The sequence below is a fragment of the Canis lupus genome, chromosome 30, assembly GCF_048164855.1.
Source record: "Canis lupus baileyi chromosome 30, mCanLup2.hap1, whole genome shotgun sequence".
Taxonomy (NCBI): Eukaryota; Metazoa; Chordata; class Mammalia; order Carnivora; family Canidae; genus Canis; species Canis lupus.
Genome location: NC_132867.1, coordinates 36111251 through 36131734, shown reverse-complemented (window position 1 = coordinate 36131734; position 20484 = coordinate 36111251). Strand labels below are relative to the sequence as shown.

The window sequence follows — 20484 nt, the reverse complement described above, 5'->3', positions numbered from 1 at the left end:
AGGTTTAGTTTTATGGCCCAGGATATAGTTTATCTTGGTATATATTCTGTGGGCAGCCAAAAAGAATGTGTATTCTGCTGTCTTTGGGTGAAGTGTTCTATGAATGTTGACCAATCCTATTGGTTGATAGAGTGCTTGAGTCCCTCTATATCCTCACTAATTCTCTTGTAAATTGTTTTAGCAATTGTCAAGAGAAGGGTGTTGACATTTTCTACTCTGTGGGTTTGTTTATTTGTCCTTTCAATTCTATCTGCTTTTATGCCACATATTTTGCATCTCTGTTGTTTGGTGCATATGCATTTAGGATTGCTGTGTATTCTTAATTGGTTGATCCCTTATCACTGTGTAATGTTTCTCTCCATTCCTGATATTTCCTTTTCTGAAGTCTACTGTACACAGCGTAGCTACATTTGTTTTCTTTTAATTAGTACTTATGTAATACATCTTCTTCCATCCTTTCACTTTCAACCTACCTATACCATAAGAGGAAATATAAAGTCTATTGTATTTATCTATATATTTTTTGTTTTCCATGTCTTTCCCATTATAGTATTCAAAAATGCTTTCTTTTTCATTTCCTCTTTGTTTAGATTACTTCCATTTAACCTTTCATTTAGTATGGGTCTACTAGTGACAAAACCATTATCTTTGAAGGGAGTTTCTTTTAGACAGCTTATAGTCGTGGGGTTTGATCTTTAGAAACTGCCTTTAATTTGTGCATGTACACCATTTACTTTTGGTGTGATTGTTAGTATGTTAAGGCTTAAATCTAAAATTTTATTCTTTGTTTTCTATTTGTTCTCTATTTTTTGATTCTTTGTTTTTACTTGAATTTCTGTGGCTTAAATATTTTTTTAATGCAACTTTGATTTATCTATAGTGATTTTAAGTGTATCTCTTTGTTTAGCTATTTCAGTAGTTGTTTTAAGCATTACAGTACATATATATAATTCATCTATCAATGCCAACATTACCATTTCCAGGAAAGTGTAGAAACCTTACTTCCCTTTGTGACCATTGACACTCCCTACTTTATAACATAATTGTCTTGAATATTTCCTCTATATACATTGAGAATCACATTGCACTGTGCTATAATTTTTGTTTCAACCATCAGTATAATTTGGAAAACTCAAGAGGAAAAAGAAAATCTACTATGTTTACCTATGTGTTTGCTCTTCCCATATCATTTCCCCCTTTGTGATGTTCCAAAATCCTTATTTTGTTATTACCTTCTGGCCTCCATAGTTTCAGCTGGGAAAGCCACTGTGATTTGAATTCTTTTTTCCCTAGGGGTAGTGTGTCTTGTCTTTGGATGTTCTCTAGATTTTCTCTAATTCTCAGAAGTTTGATTATGATGTGTCTTTGAATTTATCCTGCAAGGGATTCATTCAGCTTTTTGAATCTGTAGTTTATGTTCTTTTTGGTAAAATTGGGGAAGATATCAGCCATTATCCCCTTGAATACTTTTTCAGTCCCACCCTCATTCTCCTCTCTTCCTGGTAGTCTGTGACATGAACATTACATATTTTGTTATAACCCCACATGTTCCTAATGCTCTGCTCATTTTTTTGTCAGCTTATTTTCCTCTATTGTTCAGATTGGATAGTTTCTATTATTCTATCTTCAAGTTCACTGCTTCTTTCCTCTGTTCTCTCCACTCAGCTGTCAAGCCTACTCACTGAGTTTTTCATTTCAGTTATTATAATCATTAGTTCTAAAATTTCCATTTGGTTCTTTTCTATACCTTCTAAAAATTTTTTGCTGATGCATGCCATTTCTTTGCTGAGACTTTTTGGTGATGACTGCTTTAAAATCCTTCCCAGATAATTCCAAAATCTGTGTCATGTCAGTGTCAGTGTTTGTCTTTTTCATTCAGTTTGATCTCTTTCTGATTCTGTGACAAGTGATTGTTTTTATTGAAACCTAGATGTTTGGGTGTTATAAGACTCATCTTATTTAAAACTTGTATTATGGCAGAGGTCCTCTGACACCATTTGGATGGGTTAATGGGGATACAACCTCATAACTGCTTATTGGGTTGTCAGTCTCCATTGAGAGTGGAGGGGAGGAATTAGAGTTCAGGCTCCCTACTGGACCTCAATGATACAACCTTGGCTGGAATAGGAAAGGCAGCTCATTATGCTTCCCACGTGGTCTCCACCATACTTTGGAGGAGTTGCATTGTTACTGGTGAGTGCTAATGGAAGTCTTAGCTCTAGACTAGGATTCTTTTAATGCTACCTCAGTAGGAACAGGGAAGCTGCCTCATTACTGCTGAATTTTAAGATAAGTCCAGGCTTCCCATGTATTCTCTGGGGGACCCATTACCCCTCAGCAAGGGCTTCTTGCTCCATCTTCTCTGACACCACCCTGTCAGGTAGTTTGGGGTGCCTTGTTATAGCCAAGTGAAGGTGAAAGTCTGGCCTCCCCACTCATCCTCTACTCTCAGAGTGGGGAGGTGAAGGCAGGGACAGGGCTTGCAATTTTTTCTGTGGAGTTACGGTGAAGTAGAACAGTTAAGGTCTTAAAGTTTTCTTTCTAGGCTGCCTCTTTCCTGGTCCTTTCACCAGAGATGGCAGATTTCCCTTGGGACATTTTCATCGGTTGCCCATTGCCATTTCTGAGTTGGTGGCTTCTTCAGTTTCCACTCAGAGATATAAGAAACAAAAACCAGGAAACTCAATAGTATGTTGTTTCTAATACTCCAAGATCTCTGGCTGGACTGCCTTCTTCTCTCCACCTTTTTGAGTCTTCTCAAGAAGCTGAAGTCAGGAAAATAATTGTGAATAGAAAGAAAAAAAAACAAAAGAACAAGTGGAGTGATGTTTTCTTACTTTCTTTTCTTCTCAGAGATCTGTGCTGGTGAGATTCAGTTTCAAGGTACCTAATAAAGGAGTCACTTTCTCTCTCTTCCTTCTGCCACCCAAAGAGAAGTTCAAGCTGAAAATATGTGGCAAAGAGCACAAGTAAATGAGATGATGCCTATCAATCAATGTTCCTCATTCTCTAGCCCAGTAAATGTCACATTTGGTTATGAAATTGAATTTTCCAAAGTAACATTTTAAAAATATTCCTCTTAGTATCTTTTATAACTATTGACACAGATAAGAGATTGAAGAATCAAATCCCTTGTCTCCTATACTCTTTCACATGCATAAGTAATAGACTGACTTCCTGAGTGATTCTAATAACTGGGATTCTCAACTGCCCTTTTGGCTCCATTGTGACAGTTGAGAGAACAAGCATCCACACCACTTCCCTGGATGCTCACAGTGCCCAAGAGAGGGCTGCCCTGAGAAGGAGCCATCATTGTGCTCCACTTTTCACCCATATGATTGGGGGATCTCCACGTGGGTTTTAATCAATATTAGGCAGCTTAGCCTTAAATTACACGATTGAATTAATCTCCTGACAAAAGATATGATTGTAACTGTCCCAAAATCTCTGCATTATCATAGCATCTCAAGTTTGAGGGGAAGTTGATTCATTCCTGCCAGTGGTAACTATAGACAAACATAAGGCATTCTACTGACTGTGTCAGTCCCACCATTTGACTTCAATGCCTCCTTAAAACAGAGTCAACCTGCTGAGTAGGGTGATTATTTTCTAAATATCCTTTATATGTCAAAGTAGCTAACCAGTTACTAGTATTTCACTGGCCTAGCCTGATCATACTTCTACCTCACCTCTATCACAACCCCTTCCACACCTGTCTGATCAGTAAAAGAAACAACGCTATACAAAAATAGAAGGAATCAGAGATTTTTTTTTATCTTTGAATAATTACCACATCTCTGAAACAGTTTTAGGAGGACTCTTTAGGTCCTCTCATTGCACCACTTTCCGGAGCAGAAATCCTTCTGGAATGCTCTTTACAAATGATCAGTCAGCAATCCATGTCCAGAAGCTCATGACAAATCATGGAAACTCTAGTCATGGTATTCATATGTTAGTTTTCTTTGGGGGTTTTGGTTTTTCTTCTTTGGAAAGAAAGGGATTAATCCTTTTTCAGTTTCTTGCTGTTCCTGAAGTCAGGACTGTTGCCTCTGACATGCTATATTTTGAGAGTCATGGCTCCAGAAATGAGAAATCTTATGACAGAAGTATGCACATATGCTGGAATGCAGAGAGTGGTCACTAGGCAAGGGATAGCCAGAGACAATATCAAGGAAATGTCAAAAAAAATCTGAACTGAGTCCTCAAAGACAAGTAGGAGTTAATTGTGCAGGCAGAGAAAGCAGGAAGAGGGATGAAATGTGTTCTGGTACCTAAAGGGGCATAGTTGAGAAGCGAACAGAGGTGGGAAATTGGCCTGGAAAGGTAGGTGGAAGCCAGGTCTTGAAGCAAAGGTCCTGGAATTAGACAGGACCTGGAATGAGACTTACTATGGAATGAGACAGAGCTGGGAGTGCAGAGCAGCTATTAGAGACTCAGCATGTCCAGAGCTTGGATTGTGGGCAAACCAAAAGAGTCAAGGGAAAAGAAAGGAAACAATATGGACCTGCTCCCTTTCCAGTGAATAGAGAGGGTTTAGCAAAGTTTGTCCCTCAGGTGAAGGTAAGTGAGAGAGGCATTGGTCACTGTGAGGTGTAGGATTCCTGCAAAATAGCCCTGGAGGCCAAACAAACCCCCAGAGAGATGCAGATCCACAAGGGAAGGAACAGATTCAGGGACACGAGATGAACAGGAGTCCTTGCTGCTTCCTAGTTCAGCACTTTGCCATTAAGTCCTGGGGAGGCAAGGCCAAAACCAGTGTACATGCGTCTTGGGAGCAGGAGTGCCTACCTAGGGCTACCAGCAGCGTGAACAGGCTCTCCCTACTTCAGCTGTCTAGAAATCCTCTGTGCCTGCAACCTGGCTCAGTATCTTCTTTATAAGAAACTTCTTGATATGACTTTGGTGATAATGCTTGTCCTACATTTTATGATATTTCCAGGAGCTCTAGGAAAGGAGAAATGAGTCACTCATCCTATTCAAAGAAACCAGCCACACTGGGCATTCATGAAATGTTACTGGGATGTTGGTTCTGGGAGTCTAGAGGTTAGCCCACAGAATTTCAAGCAGAGGACACATACAGATGTAGTGTTGGGGGAGTTCTACAGCCATACAGTCCAGCTAACAGGTTCCAACTGTTAGCCACTCAACCCATTCCTCTTGGCATAAGAAGTTCACATGCTGAACATACTGCCAAGAAGGCATCAAGGTTGGTGCTCCAAACCCCTTCTTTCTACCTAAGAGCTCATCCTGAACCACAAATGAATCGAAGTGACTTAGTACAAGCACAACCTTGAATTTGATTTAATTCATTTTTGTAAGACATCCTAATATCTCAGTGCATTAGGACCCTCTCTAGTCTGATCAACATGGCCAGTGATATCATTGTAAGGAGCCTGGCAGGGTGGCCTATACAGGCCTTAGAAAGGGTATCTGGGTGAGGCAGGGGCTCCCCACCTTTTGCAAAGAAGGCTGTATCACCAGGGGCATCCTGCATGGCCCTCTTTCAAACAGTCCCCTCCAGATTTTTTACCCCATACCGTGAAAATTTTAGGTTACTATAGGAGTCTTCCACTAAATAAGTCAGAATAAACACTAACTTTCTACCTGAAATTGTATCACATTCTGATGGGTGAGTTCTTAATTCTTCAAACCCCTTTGTGCCTTGACTTTCAGGAGAGAGTATGTGCTATTTCTCCAGGGTGCTCATGCAGGTTCAGACCTTGGTTCTCATCTTCCTCCTACAGCTTCAAACACTACCCCAGCCCCAATCACAGGCTCCCTCCTGAGCGACTCAGCCTGGCACCATGGCACCTGACACCATGGCCTCCACAGTGTACACCTTAATTTTCAAAGTCAGCCCCTACTGCACTTCTCATGTTTTTAAAGATTTTATTCATGAGAGAGAGAGAGAGAGAGAGAGAGAACACAAGCAGGGGGAGGGGCAGAGGGAGAGGGAGAATCAGACTCCCACTGAGCAGGGAACCTGATGTGGGGCTCGATTCCAGGACCCCAGAATCATGACCTGAGCTGAGCTGAAGGCAGACATTGAACCAAATGAGCCACCCAGGCGCCCTACTGCACGTCTCTCATACTTTGCTGCAGTCCACCTCTTACCTGCCATCCCTCAGGCACCAAGTTTCCCCACCTTTACCCATACTGTTTCTCCACCTAAAATACCCTGCCTTGCTTTTCCCCTTCTTTCATTATTCTAACTTCTTTCTGGACACGTTGAAGCTCTTCCTCTGTAAGCCTGCTCCGGTTCTTGAATTAGAACTTCATTCTCTTCTGTCTTTCTCTGTTCTCTCTCTCCTTCTCTCCCCTCCCTGTTCTCTCCCCCTCCCCCTCCCTTGTCTTCCTCCACCCTCTTCCCTTTGATATTCTGTAGAACTCTCTTAATAGATACCCCTCAGTACCAGGTATTAGAGCTATGTATGTGCACATCTTATCTCCCTGACTAAACTGAAAACTCTCTGAAGGCAGGTATAGAGCCTTCCTTACCTGAAGGTTCTCCCTTCTGTTCTCCCTCCTGTTATATTTAGTTCCCACCTTGTGTAAATCAATGAGTATTTAAGCAATAGGTGAGTCTACAAACTATCTTGGACCGGGGTCCTTACCACTGCCTTCTGCTCTAGCAGCTTTTGTTTCCAGCCCATCATTACTTTCTTAGGATTGCAAGTGTCTCCTTGGTGAAAAACACAGGTGCTAAAGGAAGACTTCTTGGGCTTGAAACCCAAATCTTCTCCTCGCTGAGCTGTGTAGCCTGGGGCAATTTGCTCAATCACTCTGTGCCTCAATTACTCCATTAGCAAATTAGGATGACGGTACCTATGTCATAGGGCCTCTGTGAGAATTAAATGAGATAGATAATTCAAAAATGCACTTAATCATGGTGCATTGAATGGGAAATAAATGTTAGGGATTACTATTTTTATTGCCCAAAACATACTTGCATTGACAAAAAGTTAATGTGTGGTTCTTAAATCCTCTGCCCTTTATTTTTCAGCAACAACTCAAGACAATATATATGGTACCATTTATAAAAACATTTATCTGATTGACTATTTGAGAATGTAGCATTTTCCTTTTAAATCAGTCCTTGGGTGACCTGCAATGGCATCATGTCAGGAAAGAGGAGGAGGAACGTTGAGGCTGGAGATCACAGCTGGCATGTTTGTAGAGAACCCTAAGAACAAGGCGGGAGATTGGAGGGCCTCAGCTTTAACTGGGAGGTGAGGTCCAGTTGAGGATACAAGTTCATAAAATAGCATTATCATTTCCCACTTGATATAAATGTTCCTATAAACAGTTGTAACTTGAAAAAAATCACAGTTTTCTGACGAATATAAGGACATATTTTAGAGAGATAAAAATATCCTAGATGTAAATACGACTGGTTTGAAATATATCAACTATGATGAGTTTTCCTCTTGTCCATAAAAGCCCTGGGTAACAGAAAGCAATGCAGTAGTGCCACTGAACATGCAGACCTCACTCAGCCCTGCCAGCCCCCGCCCTCTGTGTGAGGGAGCCCCTGGCATTGGAAGAAGAGCTCCACCTTCTCCAAAAGCTTTGCATTCATGACTCTCTCTCTCTCCCTCTCACCACATCCCTATAAACACACACACACTTCTTAGCTTTGAGCTACAGACTGTTATAATTGCCCTCATTAAAAACCTCTCTGTCATTTCAGACAGAGAGAAGTATATCTCTGGCATGGTCCCAATAGAAAGCTACACACTTCTTAGCTGAAACAGAAGTGTGGGTATAAATATCTCTCTCTCTCTCTCTCTCTCTCTCTCTCACACACACACACACACACACACACACACACACCAAGCAAACTGTTGAGCTTTTATTTACATTCCCAGGTGTAGAAAGAACACGGTCGAACAATAAGAAAATGAAATATCCACTGTCCCTGAGGGTCTATATTCTATCTGAGAAGTTTGGTTGATTTTAACAAGACTCAGAATTTCTTCAAGTGTCTGTGGATATGTTTTGCTCAAACATGTCATCATTATTCCTGAAAACTTTAAATGTTTCTGTTGTTCCATTAAATGTATGACCACACAATTGTCAGTGGAGTGACTCCTAGAGCAAAAGATTTCAGCTCTTCTAAGAAGAACCTTGTATTGTGGTGGAGGATTCTGGCAATAGGGACATGAGGTGCATGGCCATGAGCCGCTGACCTGATGAGTCATCCCTGGGGGGCAGAGAACCTTGAGACTTCTTAGCTTTAGGGAAAATTGCTCTGTTATTTTTGGTACACATGCCAGAACTCACTATTCAACCTCAAATAGTAAGAACAGGGTACAAGCCTCAGTCCTCCCATGGTAGCCAAAAGTAATACTGATTACACACACACAGTCACACACAGGGACATAACCCTTGAGAGTACTAACATACATTTCCTCACTTGTTCCTCACACCAGGCCTGTGAATGAGGAAACACACAGACAGTACATATCCCACTTTACAAATGAGCAAACTGGAGCTCCCAGAGGGTCACAGTAACTGGCTAAGAAACGTCAAAGCCAAGCAAGCACCTTTCTAGACCTAGGCTCTTCCTGGACTCCCTGTCCTCTCACTTAAGTGCCTGTACTTCTCACTTTCTTGCTCTGTCTCAGAGTAGTAAGAACATGTAAGCAGGACATACACAGTAAATAAGAACAATAAGTTTTCAGGACCAAGTAAGCTCTTTGCTTCAGAATAGTAAGGTTCCCATATTCCTGGTTTTCTTTTACATTTTACATAATAATGATTATCTCAAATATCAAAACTCTTTGCCTCCCAGAGGAAAGATATTTCTTAAGGAAAATTCTTGAAGTCAACACATCTTGGTTTTTTTCCCATCTTAATATATCACCAATACACATAAGCATTTACAGATATCCTCTTCACATAACTAACTAATCCTGGGGGCACCTTAGCATAAAGCAAACCATGTCGGAAAGAGAAAGTCCAGAAAACTAACCACAAAAGTAAGATGACTTGCTTAGGACCACAGCTTTTCAGTAGCAGAGACTTCTGGTCTACCATGTGCCACCCTACCTCCCAGCTGTGATGGTGGCATGAGTGGGAGCCCCCAAATGAGGCTATTGGGAGTCAGGACTTGACTTTTTCAAAGGTCTTGGAATCTCCTACCCCTATAACAAATGATGTGATGTGACATAAGGATGCATTTGAGCATGAACATGTGTAGATGTAAAACTTGGGAGACATAGTCAGAAGAGTAGGGTAAAACTGCATATGTTGCCTTATATCCAGTGGAGTTCTTAGAGATAAATTTGGGAGCACAAGGAGGAAATGGAAATTAGAGTGTCCAGGCAGAGGGAACAATGATTGCCACAGAAGGAAGGTAGCTATAACTAGACTGTAAGTGTGGAAGATGGAACCATCCAGCCATGTGGCCCCACCTAAAAGACAAGGATTGCATACTTACTTGCTAGACTGGAACTGAAAGATTCAGGTTCCTCCAGGAACCTGGAGGTGCCTGGGTCAAGTCTACTTTTTAGGTAGATCCCCGGGGCTATTTCAGAATAAACCCTCAGTGTTGCAGATGTGACCAGAGGCAGGTGGAAGCAACATTAACAGTCCCTTTAGAGACACCAGATAAGGGAGTAAGATTTAAGATATGTGAAATATTGGGGGTGGGAAAGAAAGAGAGGGAGGCATGTTCTTAGACTTCTGGCATAGGTATGATGTGGGTGGTGATCCTATAAACTGAAGACAGAGAATGAAGAAAGAAGCCTGGGTATGAAGGTGGTGGAAGTCTGTGAGGGACACAGTAGCTTTGAGCCTGTTGGTTTGGAGCATCCAATGAACATCTGGGTGGGGCCCCAGTACACAACAGAAGTTCAATGGAGAGGTCAGAGCTGGATATATAAGTTAGGAGGTCATCAGCCATTTGTAGAAATCAGGGATATTGTTGGGGAATACAGAGGAGGCAAATCTGAGAAGGCCCGACATGACAGGATTGCTATGTGAGGAATCTTGTGTTGATATACCCGTGAGTGGTGGTCTTGAAGATTTTCAGGGGAGTGGAGGTTGACAGGGGGAAGAGCCCACCATGGTGGAAATTCCTCTGGGCAGGGGTTTCAATTTCCTTGACTGGATCACCATAGGGTCGGACTTGACAATCTCTGAAAGAATCTCTTCCAGGTTTAATATGTAGTAATTCTAAACCTCTCTCCAGTACTGTAAATCTGATAACAGCAAAATTTACTTTGGAGGAAAAATTTTAGCTTTAAAAAAGGAAGGGGATTTGCCCAGGATCAAGAGTGGCATGTCAATCCCTTATTGGGTATACGTGCCTTGTGGTTGCAACCCTCAGCTCTCTGATAATGAGGGAAGGACAGAAGGAGTTTAAAGACATCCCATAGAATGACTGAACTACTTACACAGAAACAGATGCCGTGATTTCTACCATAAGTTATGATATAGATGAGTCAAATTGAGAGAGCTAAATTTAGCGTTTTTAAGGACCCCTCCCCCATTGGTGCCAGAAGTTCCCATTTAACTACAGGGAAGAGAAAAATGCTGATACAGGCAGTATTTGATTTCTCCAGGACTAGGATATCCAACACATCTGAATAAAAATAGTTGCAAGGTCCACCCACCAGCCGGGCTAGGGTACAAAAGGTGGCAGGGTCCTTGAGTCATAAGAGTGAAGTGGTGACACACACAGGAAGATGGACAAAACTGACAAGGCCTCATTAGGATATAACGCCTGGAATCTGGATACCTGTGCTGTGGGGACCTTCACCACTGGGGCCATCATAGGAGGGCCAAGCTGAAGCAATCAGTGACCCAGGGTGAGCACCTATAAGCACAGAGCCAGAGGATGAAGGAGAAGCAGGTCATATACCAGAATACAAGTAGAGTCCACATAGCCAGAAGGGCCAAAACAGCAGTAGAGTTAGGCTAAGTGGTGAAGTGGAGAGTCAACACAGGGCAAGCAGAGACAGGACAAGGTTCCTACAGGTCAAGGAAAAATGTCACTGAGTTGTCATCATAGAGTCGCTTCTATGCACAAATTGTCAGGAACCACTAGAATGGGCTCATTTTGAAGCAGTCTCTGTGCCCATTCCTGTAAAACTGTGTTGTCGTGACAAGTTTCTCTTTGCCTGTCTTAGTTCTCTGCTACATGGCCCTCTTAGCCTCTCCATAGCCATCTCAATAGAAACCATATGGCAGGCTAAATATGATGGGTTAGATGCCATTGCGTGTAGGATGGTAGATCGTGGTCCTTCTGTTGACAAGGGCAATTATCAAAGTAAGAAGTGGCACACTAATTTCATTGCTATGAATACAGGGCCTATAAAAATCCAGTGTACTTATAATATAAAAAGTTGCTGTTGACACAAAGCAAACTCTTCCAGTTTGAGAATAGTGACACCAGAAGGATGAATAATCATTTTGTTAGCTGTGCTAACACCCAAGCCGTGACACATTAACTCAAGTGCTAGCCAAGCAGCTGTGACTTGCTCACACGATACCATGGCCATGGGGAAAAACAAATGCCACCTTTGGCTTCTAAGAACTGAAATATTGATGACAGAAGAGCTGGAGCACGACCACAGGAGACCAAGTCAATGACGTGCTGATGACATGTGAAGGAATGCTATGGTTGTTCATAAACAAAAGGTCAGAGAAGGAATAATGACAGTATAAGATAACAAGAAACTATTTCTTGCCTATCAGTTTGGCCAAGAATGAGGGTGGAATAATTATGCCACTGGCAAGTTGGCAAGAATGTAAGGAAATGAACACTTTTATACACTGTCAGATCCAAACTTTGGGAGGGACAATTGAGTAATATGTGTCAAAAATTCTTAATATTCACACTTTGAGATCAATCTTAACCCGAAGATTTGTCCTCAGGTCAAGTGCACCAACATATGATGAGTTCAAGGGTGCTTATCAAAGATTTTATAAAATAGTGGAAAATTGTAAGTGAATTAAATGGAATCTGGCTGAAGAAATTATGGTGTATTCACCCATGATGAATGCTATGCAGTCATTTAAAAATGATGGTGTAGTCTACCTTTATTGACATAGAAAGATGTGTGATACAATGTTAAGTGAAGAAAATAGCTCATAACATTGCACATATAGTATAGATATTTATATTTCTTTTTTTGATATTTATATTTCTAAAAAAGGAATTATACTTCCATATATGTATGTATTCACAGGTACAAAAATGGGAATGAATAGGCATTCACCAAAATCTAACTGGTTTCCTCTGGGGGGCCTTGGGGGAGAACTATATTTTCTGATTTATAATTTTTCAGTACTTTTGGAGCTTTTAAATAACAAGCATGTATTAGTTTCATAATCAGAAAAAGAAAAAGGATGCAAAACAGTAAAATAATAGTGGCCAACGTTTCAGTTACTGTACATGTTAAGAACCCGAGGAAATTGAAGAAATATGAAGAAACTGAAGAGAACTTTTCAGTAGAGATGACCATTATTTTTAATAGCCCCAAAGTAATTTTTTAATTAGGACAGATCCAATTTATGTAGGTATCACTCTGGCTCTCAAACTCAGTGGGTAATAACCTATATCCCAGTTGAAACAAAATGTTTTCTGCCCAAAATAGATAAGGTTGTAAACCCATCAAAAGTGATAACTTTCAAAAGACCCCAGGAATTCCAGAAAGTAAGACAAAGGAAAATGTATAAAATCGACTTAGCTTTTAGAAAAAAAAGAAATCAAATGACGACAAAAATACCAGCTCCAAAAATATCAAAAAAGCTTCAACAGGAGAAAATAGAAAGCAAAGATTGGCATATGGATGTCAAAAACCCAGTGTCAGAGAGGTTTTGAAAATTGGTCGTGCGTCACCAATTATATATATCCAAGATCAGTGTGACAGAAACTCCCTTCCAAGAGCAATGGCAAGTTTTTTTTTTAATGCCCTAAAAATCTCTTTTCAGTGACTGATCATGTAGCCGTAATATGAGATTTTTAAAATCAGTTCATCACTGGTGACCAGATTCTAATGTAGGAAAAAGGAAGAAATAGAGCTACATCAGACCCACTGTGTTAATTCCCATCTCAGGTGTGTCTTATACATAAATGTCTTTTCTTCTCATCTCCAGAAAACGCATAAAGAAGAAAGTGCAGCGATGGCCAGGTTGACGGAATCCATGAGTGAGTAACTTGGAATTTATTCCTTTTTTTTTAACTCAAAATTTATTCTGTATTTTTGGTTTTAAGTGGAAAACCACAAAATCATGCAAAATCCCCCTTTCTTCGTGATTATCTGCCTCTCTCATCCATCCTTGTGATCACCAAGGTCTAGTTCACGTGTGTTGTGTTGATGTTACAATATGCATTACTTGAAATTTGTCTTGGGTGGGATTGAACTCTGTGCTGAAATTTTTACTCAAAGTATGGGGTTTTATTTGTAGGTCTGTGTTGAGGATTGGGACCCAGAGTAATTCCAATCTGACTTTTAGGAGGTTTAGTCAAAGTCGGCTCAAGTTTTATGGGCAGATATTCCAAAGGCTGGATAATCCAAAGAGAAGAAAGAATGGCTTGTCATTGTTCAATCTTTGAGGTGTACTTGAATATTTTAAGATACGACAATTTAAAAATGGAGTGTTTGATGTGGAAGTAGCTGGTAATGATTCAGGTTTGGAATAGATCAGTGGTATAATGCTCTAAGCTCTTAAGTTAAATAAATAGGATATACAAAGCATTTTTAAGAGGAAAGAAGAATTAATTATAATAAATCCTCCTGCAAAATGAGAAATGTAGTTTTATACATTGAAGTTTGAATACTAAAGACCATACGGATATGAAATAGACAATGCAGGCTTTTTCCTTCCTCCCTTTGGAAATATACATTTTCCTGGTGATAGAACTCATATCTAAAGTTACAAGGGAAATTTGTGGATACTTCTCTGTTATCATCCAGGCCATGAACACCTTATTAAGTTTGACCTGCATAATTAACCACTAATCTTGCCCACATTTAACTGGGCCCTTGCTTCCTCCTCTTGCTATCCCTCAAATCATGAGACTATTAAAATAGAAGTGTTTTGTAGCATAGTCGATGAATCCCACGTTCCCCAAAGGTCTGCCCTCCCCCAAGAAAGAAAATGTTAAGAAGATCTTTGCATTGCATTTTTTTAATCCCTGACCCAAAACTCCTGCATAGTTTCATTTATCTTGAGCATTAATTTCATCATGTAAATGGTGACTTCAGGGGACTGCGCAACCGCCCCATAGCACTTACAAGCCTCGCTTCCACTCATTTCTGTATCTTCCCCACCCTGAAACTGAAACATTTCAAAGCATTTGCCACTTGGTTTGAAGACCCCCAAACTGGTTCTCTGTAAGGGAAAGGATCTTTTTTTTTAAGGGAAAGGATCTTAAGTCATGGAATGCACGCTGTTCTCAGACCTAGAGGGAAATAGTGAGGGGACCAGTACCATCACAAAACTGACAAACCTGTGTTGTCAAAATATGCAATGGGCCCATGGACAACACCCACTTATTCATAATCCACAGCACATTCACAGATCTAGTTCAAATCTCTAAATCCAAAGTCACCAGAACAAAAGACCCACAGATATTCTCTGAATGCTAGAAGGATTGATGACCCAGAACCCAGCATCATGGCCAATGAATAGTCTTGAGTGTGGGGGCAAATTCAACTGGATGGTGTTGCATGTGAGATGGGATGCTAGCAGTTTTTACGAGGTCCATGTTAGAAATTGATATTCGAATTCAGTGAATTTTTTTAAACTCTTCTAACTGAATTGTAAAACAGCAAGGGCAGTATAAAAGTCAATATTTTTGGCATGCTCAATATTTCTGATAAAGTTGTTTTAATTTTTCTAGTTCTATGGGATCCGGGGTATTTAAATAAGAACACCCCACACACACTGGACTACTGATTTGTTGGGTTTTCGTTTCAGGTTTAGCCCTACAATAATTTTAATGACTTTGACCTATGAATCTATTGACTTAGGAGAATTCTGTCAAAATGGAATTCCAAACTCCTGGGTATATGAAAGGGTGCAGCCATTCTTCTAATTTACTTTGTCTTTATGAAAAGTTTACATAAGTATGTTCAATGCACAAGGAAATTTAAAGAGCGAAAACAGATCTCGGAATCATATCCAACATTCCCATTTACCGATCCTGACAATGATAAAGAAACACTAATATAAAAAATACATAATTCTTGTAGGCACTTGCTATGAAAGTTAATCATGCAATACCACCAATAAACATTTCATCAAAACTAAACTCCTGAATAATATTACAAACGATTATACATTGATTCTACATAGGAAATCTATAAGGACATAAATACATAATTATGTAGGGAGATTCTATCAGTAAGCTAAGCAAAGAATTAGCATACAATTACTACACAATAAGTTTGATGGGAACATCAAATCCATGGCCACTGGGTAAAAGGGACATAAACAGAACCACAAATGCCCAGGACACAATGCACTGAATGGTTTTCCAGAGTCAGTAAACACTTTGCTTGTTAAACTGCCAAGCAAAAGCCATCTGGTTACTAGAACATATCTGTGTTTAACCAGAATCAGATGGTGATTCTTCTCCTATCACCATAAGGGTCCAAATGGGATCAGTAGATATGCAAGTATGCAAGAACCGTAATGGAGATGGGGTATCTTCTTCATCTTCTAGACCAGGGATAGGGAGTATTTTTTTCAGAGTGCCATTTATCACCACCTCAAAAAAGATCTGTTAGTCTCCCAGTGTTTTAAAAGGGCAAGCAGAAGACACAAAAATGTTAGCAGGTTTTTAAAAGTGTGATGAAAAGAAACTTTATTCAATCGAAGCAAGATAACCCCTCAAAATATTTTTATGCCACATCATGGAAATGAGGAAGGGGTATAGAAAGGAAGAAAAAAACAAAAAGGAAGAAAACCAGATGTGAAGGAAGAGGTAAACAGCAAAGGTACACATGAGAAAAACATATAAGGAAAAAAATATATGTGTGAAAAGACCCAGAGAAGTTGCTGTTAAGGAGGAAAGACACAAAGTCACAAGATGGTAAGTAGGCAGAAAGAAGAGGTATTAACAGAGAGCGGCTCAAGAGAGTCTAAAATTAGTGAATTCCACACTTGCAACAACCAGTGGTGGACTTTCAACCTTTCAAAGGCTATTGATTTTTTACCACTGCCCGTTGACATTTTAATCTCTGTCTGCATCTTGGAAATGGATATATTCCTACTTACACAACCGGAAGCCCAGTTCCAAATGGCTCAAACAAAACCCACATTGGAAGAAATTACCCTGAGCTTACCCTTGGTTACTAGCACTTTACTACCCCAGCCACTAACTGAAATCAAGCTGAGAGACTAACCGGTGGAGATTGCCAACCTTGTCCATAAATCGGCATATGGTGACCCAAACAAGAAAACCACATCCTACATGGTGCTGTCATTCGAGGAGACATTGGGGAGGGCAGGGTCTGTCCTGGCCACTGGGATCTAAGTCAGACAGTGACAGATTGGAGATGTCCAAAGGCATGCAAATGGCTTGGGGGCTCTGGAATCACGGTCTTTATGAGGCTTTGATTCCATAGATTTCTGTAGATAATTCACTTCACGGTCAATGCATGCTGATGTACCATCTCCACACCTCGAGCTGCAGGGAACTTGTCAAATACAGCGTGGGGAGTCTCAGCACCTGGGCCCACGAATAATGTGGATTAGAACTAAATATCTGTCTTGTGCATGGTGATGGGGTTTTAAGGATGGAACAGGTAGGGGACACTGGCCCTGACACCTTCTGCAGGTTGCAGGGCGCCTTCCCAGGGTCCCCCATCCGGCACTCTGGTGGCATCCCACTCCCCTTTCCTTCCTGGAAGCAGCAGCACGTCATCACTGCAGTGGCAAATGGTGCCCGAGGCCGGCTGTGGCTCACTCCAAATGCTGGCATGGGCTGACTTCCTCGGCTTTCTGTTGCCACCTGCCCAGCCTCTCTCGGGCACACATGCCCTATGCATTTGCTCTGCCAGCCACAGGATCCCTTCCAGTCTTCCCCAAGAGCACCCGCCCTCCCCACCCCGTTGTCTCTGTGGTTGTCACAGCCATCACACACCTGCATAGCAAAGAGAAGAGCTGCTCATTGTCATTCTCGGGTACCCAGCCAACTGCCAGCTGTGCCCTGAGTAGCTCCAGGGCGGTCCCTTCCCAGCGCCGGGCAGAGACAAGTGGGCTGTGGTTCCTCCCACTGCCCATAACCAGAGCCAGGGGCGTGTTTTGTAGGGGCTTAAAGGTCTTGGCTGTCTGCATTAAGGCAGAGGGAATTCCTCCTATGATGAAAGAAACAGCTCAAATTTAGGCCAGATTTGAAATTGTTTAGTATCAAAAGAAATGAAGAGTGAGAACCAGCTACAATCACTCCTCATTAAATTAGCTCCATTCAAATGCAGTGTTTTTTTAATCACTTAGTCCCTCCTTATGGAGATGTTATCATAACCCTGGCAATTGTGTGAAGGCGTGGAAAAGACCAGAAAACAAGGACCCTGCCTGCACCGTGTGCAGCGTTTTGGGGGAGGCAAGAGACTCATAGCTGCGTGCAGAACAGCACACCCTGGCAGAGGCTGCCGGGTAAGCGCTGCAGCTTGGAGGCAGATGCCCAGCACGGCTCTCCTTCCACAGCCTTCCAACGTGTGCGTGCATCATAAAGGCACCCGGAGGGTGTGCAGGTGCCACCAGGCAGCCAGTGGGAACGTGAGTGCCAGGACCCAGCACAGAAGGACAGAGGTATGGGGATGTGGCCAGTGCAGGGCAAGAGCAAAGTGTCCATGTGGCCTGAGCCCAGAGCCAGGCCAGCGAGGTAGCAGATGGCCGGGCACGTGGGCCAGAGTCACATCGTGAACTAGTGCACAGCTTGGCTTTCTCCTACGGGGGAGGGGCAGCACTTAAGATTTTTAAGCAGATCTCGCCTTTTAGAACGATTGCCAAAGGCCTCGTGGCAAGCACTTCTGGTCTGGGCAGAGGCAGACAGAGGCAGCCGGGAGCTGGTGCGGCGGACGAGGCCAGACCACGAATGTGCGAAAGAGGCCGTGATCGGATGTGCCATGTGCTGAAGAAGAGAAGGAGGGATGTGGGGATGCGGCCCAGGCTTTGAACTTTGGAGAGGGAACTGGTGGAAGCTTCCAGAAGTCCCTGGCACTGAAAATGCCAGCAGGAGGAGTGATTTGAGGCATTGATGCAATGGGTACAAAGTTGACGGTACTGAGTTGAGGAAGTGCACCACGGTAGGACAGAGGCTTCTGTGGTTGGGGTCCTCTTTGGCACGGGGTCAGCATGCCTGCAGGAAAAGTGTCTCCTGCTCTCAGGGGTACAAATAGGGCAGCCATGAAAGTATCAGGGGAGGCCAGGTCACACTATGCTTACAATAAAACATTTCTGCCACTGAACACACACACCCATGCACACATGTACACACACCCATATGTGCGCACATCCATATCAATTTCTCCTTCACGCCACGTGTCCACACTGGTCAGCCGTGCACTGGGCACTTCTGTATCACCCGGAGGTTCCATCTCCACCTGAGTTTTCATGTTCACTGCCATGAGAGGAGAAGAACGTGACATATCAACACTGTATCTTATAATTCCACTCAGAAGTGACACGTCACCTCTGCTCTCATTGCATTAGCCACAAGCCAACACCATACCTAACTTCCAAGATGGAAGTGGTGCTTGGAAGGAGGTGGAAGGCCAGCTCTAACCAAAGACAGAGAGGTTGAATGAACTGTATTCTGGAAATGCTGAGAAACCAGACTGAGACACAGAGAGAGAAGTCGCTTCTGAGCAGTGGCAGGGGATCAGCATCACCCCTAGATCAGGGGAATGGAAGGAGGTGGCATCTTGGAGAGACATAGGAGATGTGATAGCTGCCAGAGATTCCTCCTGAGGCCTAGAAGAGAAACAGAAATATCTTGAAGAAATACCTCAGAAAAGGAAATGCAGATGGAAGAGACCAAGACTAAGAGAATTCTGAAAAGCAGGTATCAGAATTCTTGAGAGTCTCTGTCCCTCAGTCCCAAGGTTCCAATGAGGAGAATGGAAGCATAACCCCCTTTTGGGTTCAGCCCATGGGGCCTGCCCTGCTTGCTGGGATGCTGTAAGGTGCTTAGCCTGTGGGGAAGTGCCCACTCACCCTCTCAGACGTGCAGTTGCCAATGCCCTAGGCCAGGCCCTCTTGGCCAGGGTGTAGTATTTTGCACAACCTACCACACTTCTGCAGCCCCCTCCCCAGTGGGAAAGGACCAGAGTTGCAGGTCCAAGCACACATGGCACACAGACTCTGGCCTCCGTTCATGGCTGGTCCAGACCCAGCAGCTAGACTGGGAGTCAGGGGTCAAGGAGGACCCTTCAGGCAGGGCAGAGCTATGCTTCGTATGAAGTCACTAGGGCACTAAATAACACGCTGTCCTCGGAGACTAAAGCTCCACCGGGCTCACTAGAGCGTGCTTTGTAAAACATGCCTTCTCCTTTCCAATAAAACTCAGATGCTTTGAATATTGAGACCTGTCCCCCAAGCTCACACTCACATGGGAAGGCACAGCATCATCTCACAAGTGACCACCTTCAAGCCCAGCTCATGGCTCCGGACTGCTCTCTCAGCCCTGCCGTGACACGGTCTGTATCACACTTCCGTCCTCCATTCTCTAAATGAGCTCTGTGGTGAAGCCGGTTAGGCGGGCAGGGCTGCTGTCCTCCGAGGGCAAGGGGTCCGTCCACTAGGGAAGCTTCAGGTGGGTGGGAAGCCCCCAGGGCTCTGCCTCCATCAGCTCTTGCGGGCCGTGTGCCTTTGACCTGGCCTGGCTGCATTGCCCTTTCCCCTCCTCTCCTCTGCCTTCCTCCTTGACAGGGGGCATGTGACATGGTGCCCACCTAGCATGCCCCCCTCTGACTCTCCTTCCCTGGTTCCCCACCTCCCTTGCTTGCATCGCCCGGCCTCCCGTGTGGATGGGACACCAGCCTGAGCCCCTCCTACAGGTGCGCGGATGCTCGGGAGCTCCAGGCCGGGGGCAGGCCAGCCTGACAGAGGTGGCCCTTGCCTCTGAAAGCAGCTCGGCCACGTGCTTCTGGGCATCGGTTCTGGAAGCCCAGCCTAGAGGTCAGTTCTCTGGTTCTCCCTTAGGCCTGAGAGCGAGATCGTACCCCTAAACCAACTCACACTCCTGCTCACACTCGCCAGGCTGGTGTTGTCTCCTTGACTAGTAACTCGGACTAATGTATTCTCTCCTGGATGACCTGTAGCACACTGGGGGGGGAGGGGGGCACAAGGGTGGACATCAAGGAGGGCCAGTCACTGGGGCAGCAGCAAATAGATCTGTGCAGAAGTTCAGACTGCAGGTTTGGTCTCCAGGCAATACATCCCTTCAGTCCCATCACTCGGCAGAAAAGCTTCCTTTGATCCAAAGCAGAAGACAGTCCTGCGCTTCCCGGCCTGTGTGCC

At 43.2% G+C, this 20484-nt stretch overlaps 1 protein-coding gene across 2 annotated transcripts in view; it reads left to right on the top strand.

Annotated features, from left to right (window-relative positions):
• Positions 1-20484, top strand: part of KCNJ6 (potassium inwardly rectifying channel subfamily J member 6) — a 270328-nt gene that overhangs the window by 63427 nt on the left and 186417 nt on the right. For both annotated transcript variants that reach the window (XM_072806963.1, XM_072806962.1), the window contains exon 2: positions 13108-13159. In XM_072806963.1, coding sequence (XP_072663064.1) covers positions 13135-13159 — 25 coding nt within the window. In that variant the 5' untranslated portion in view covers positions 13108-13134. The remainder of the gene's footprint in view (positions 1-13107; positions 13160-20484) is intronic.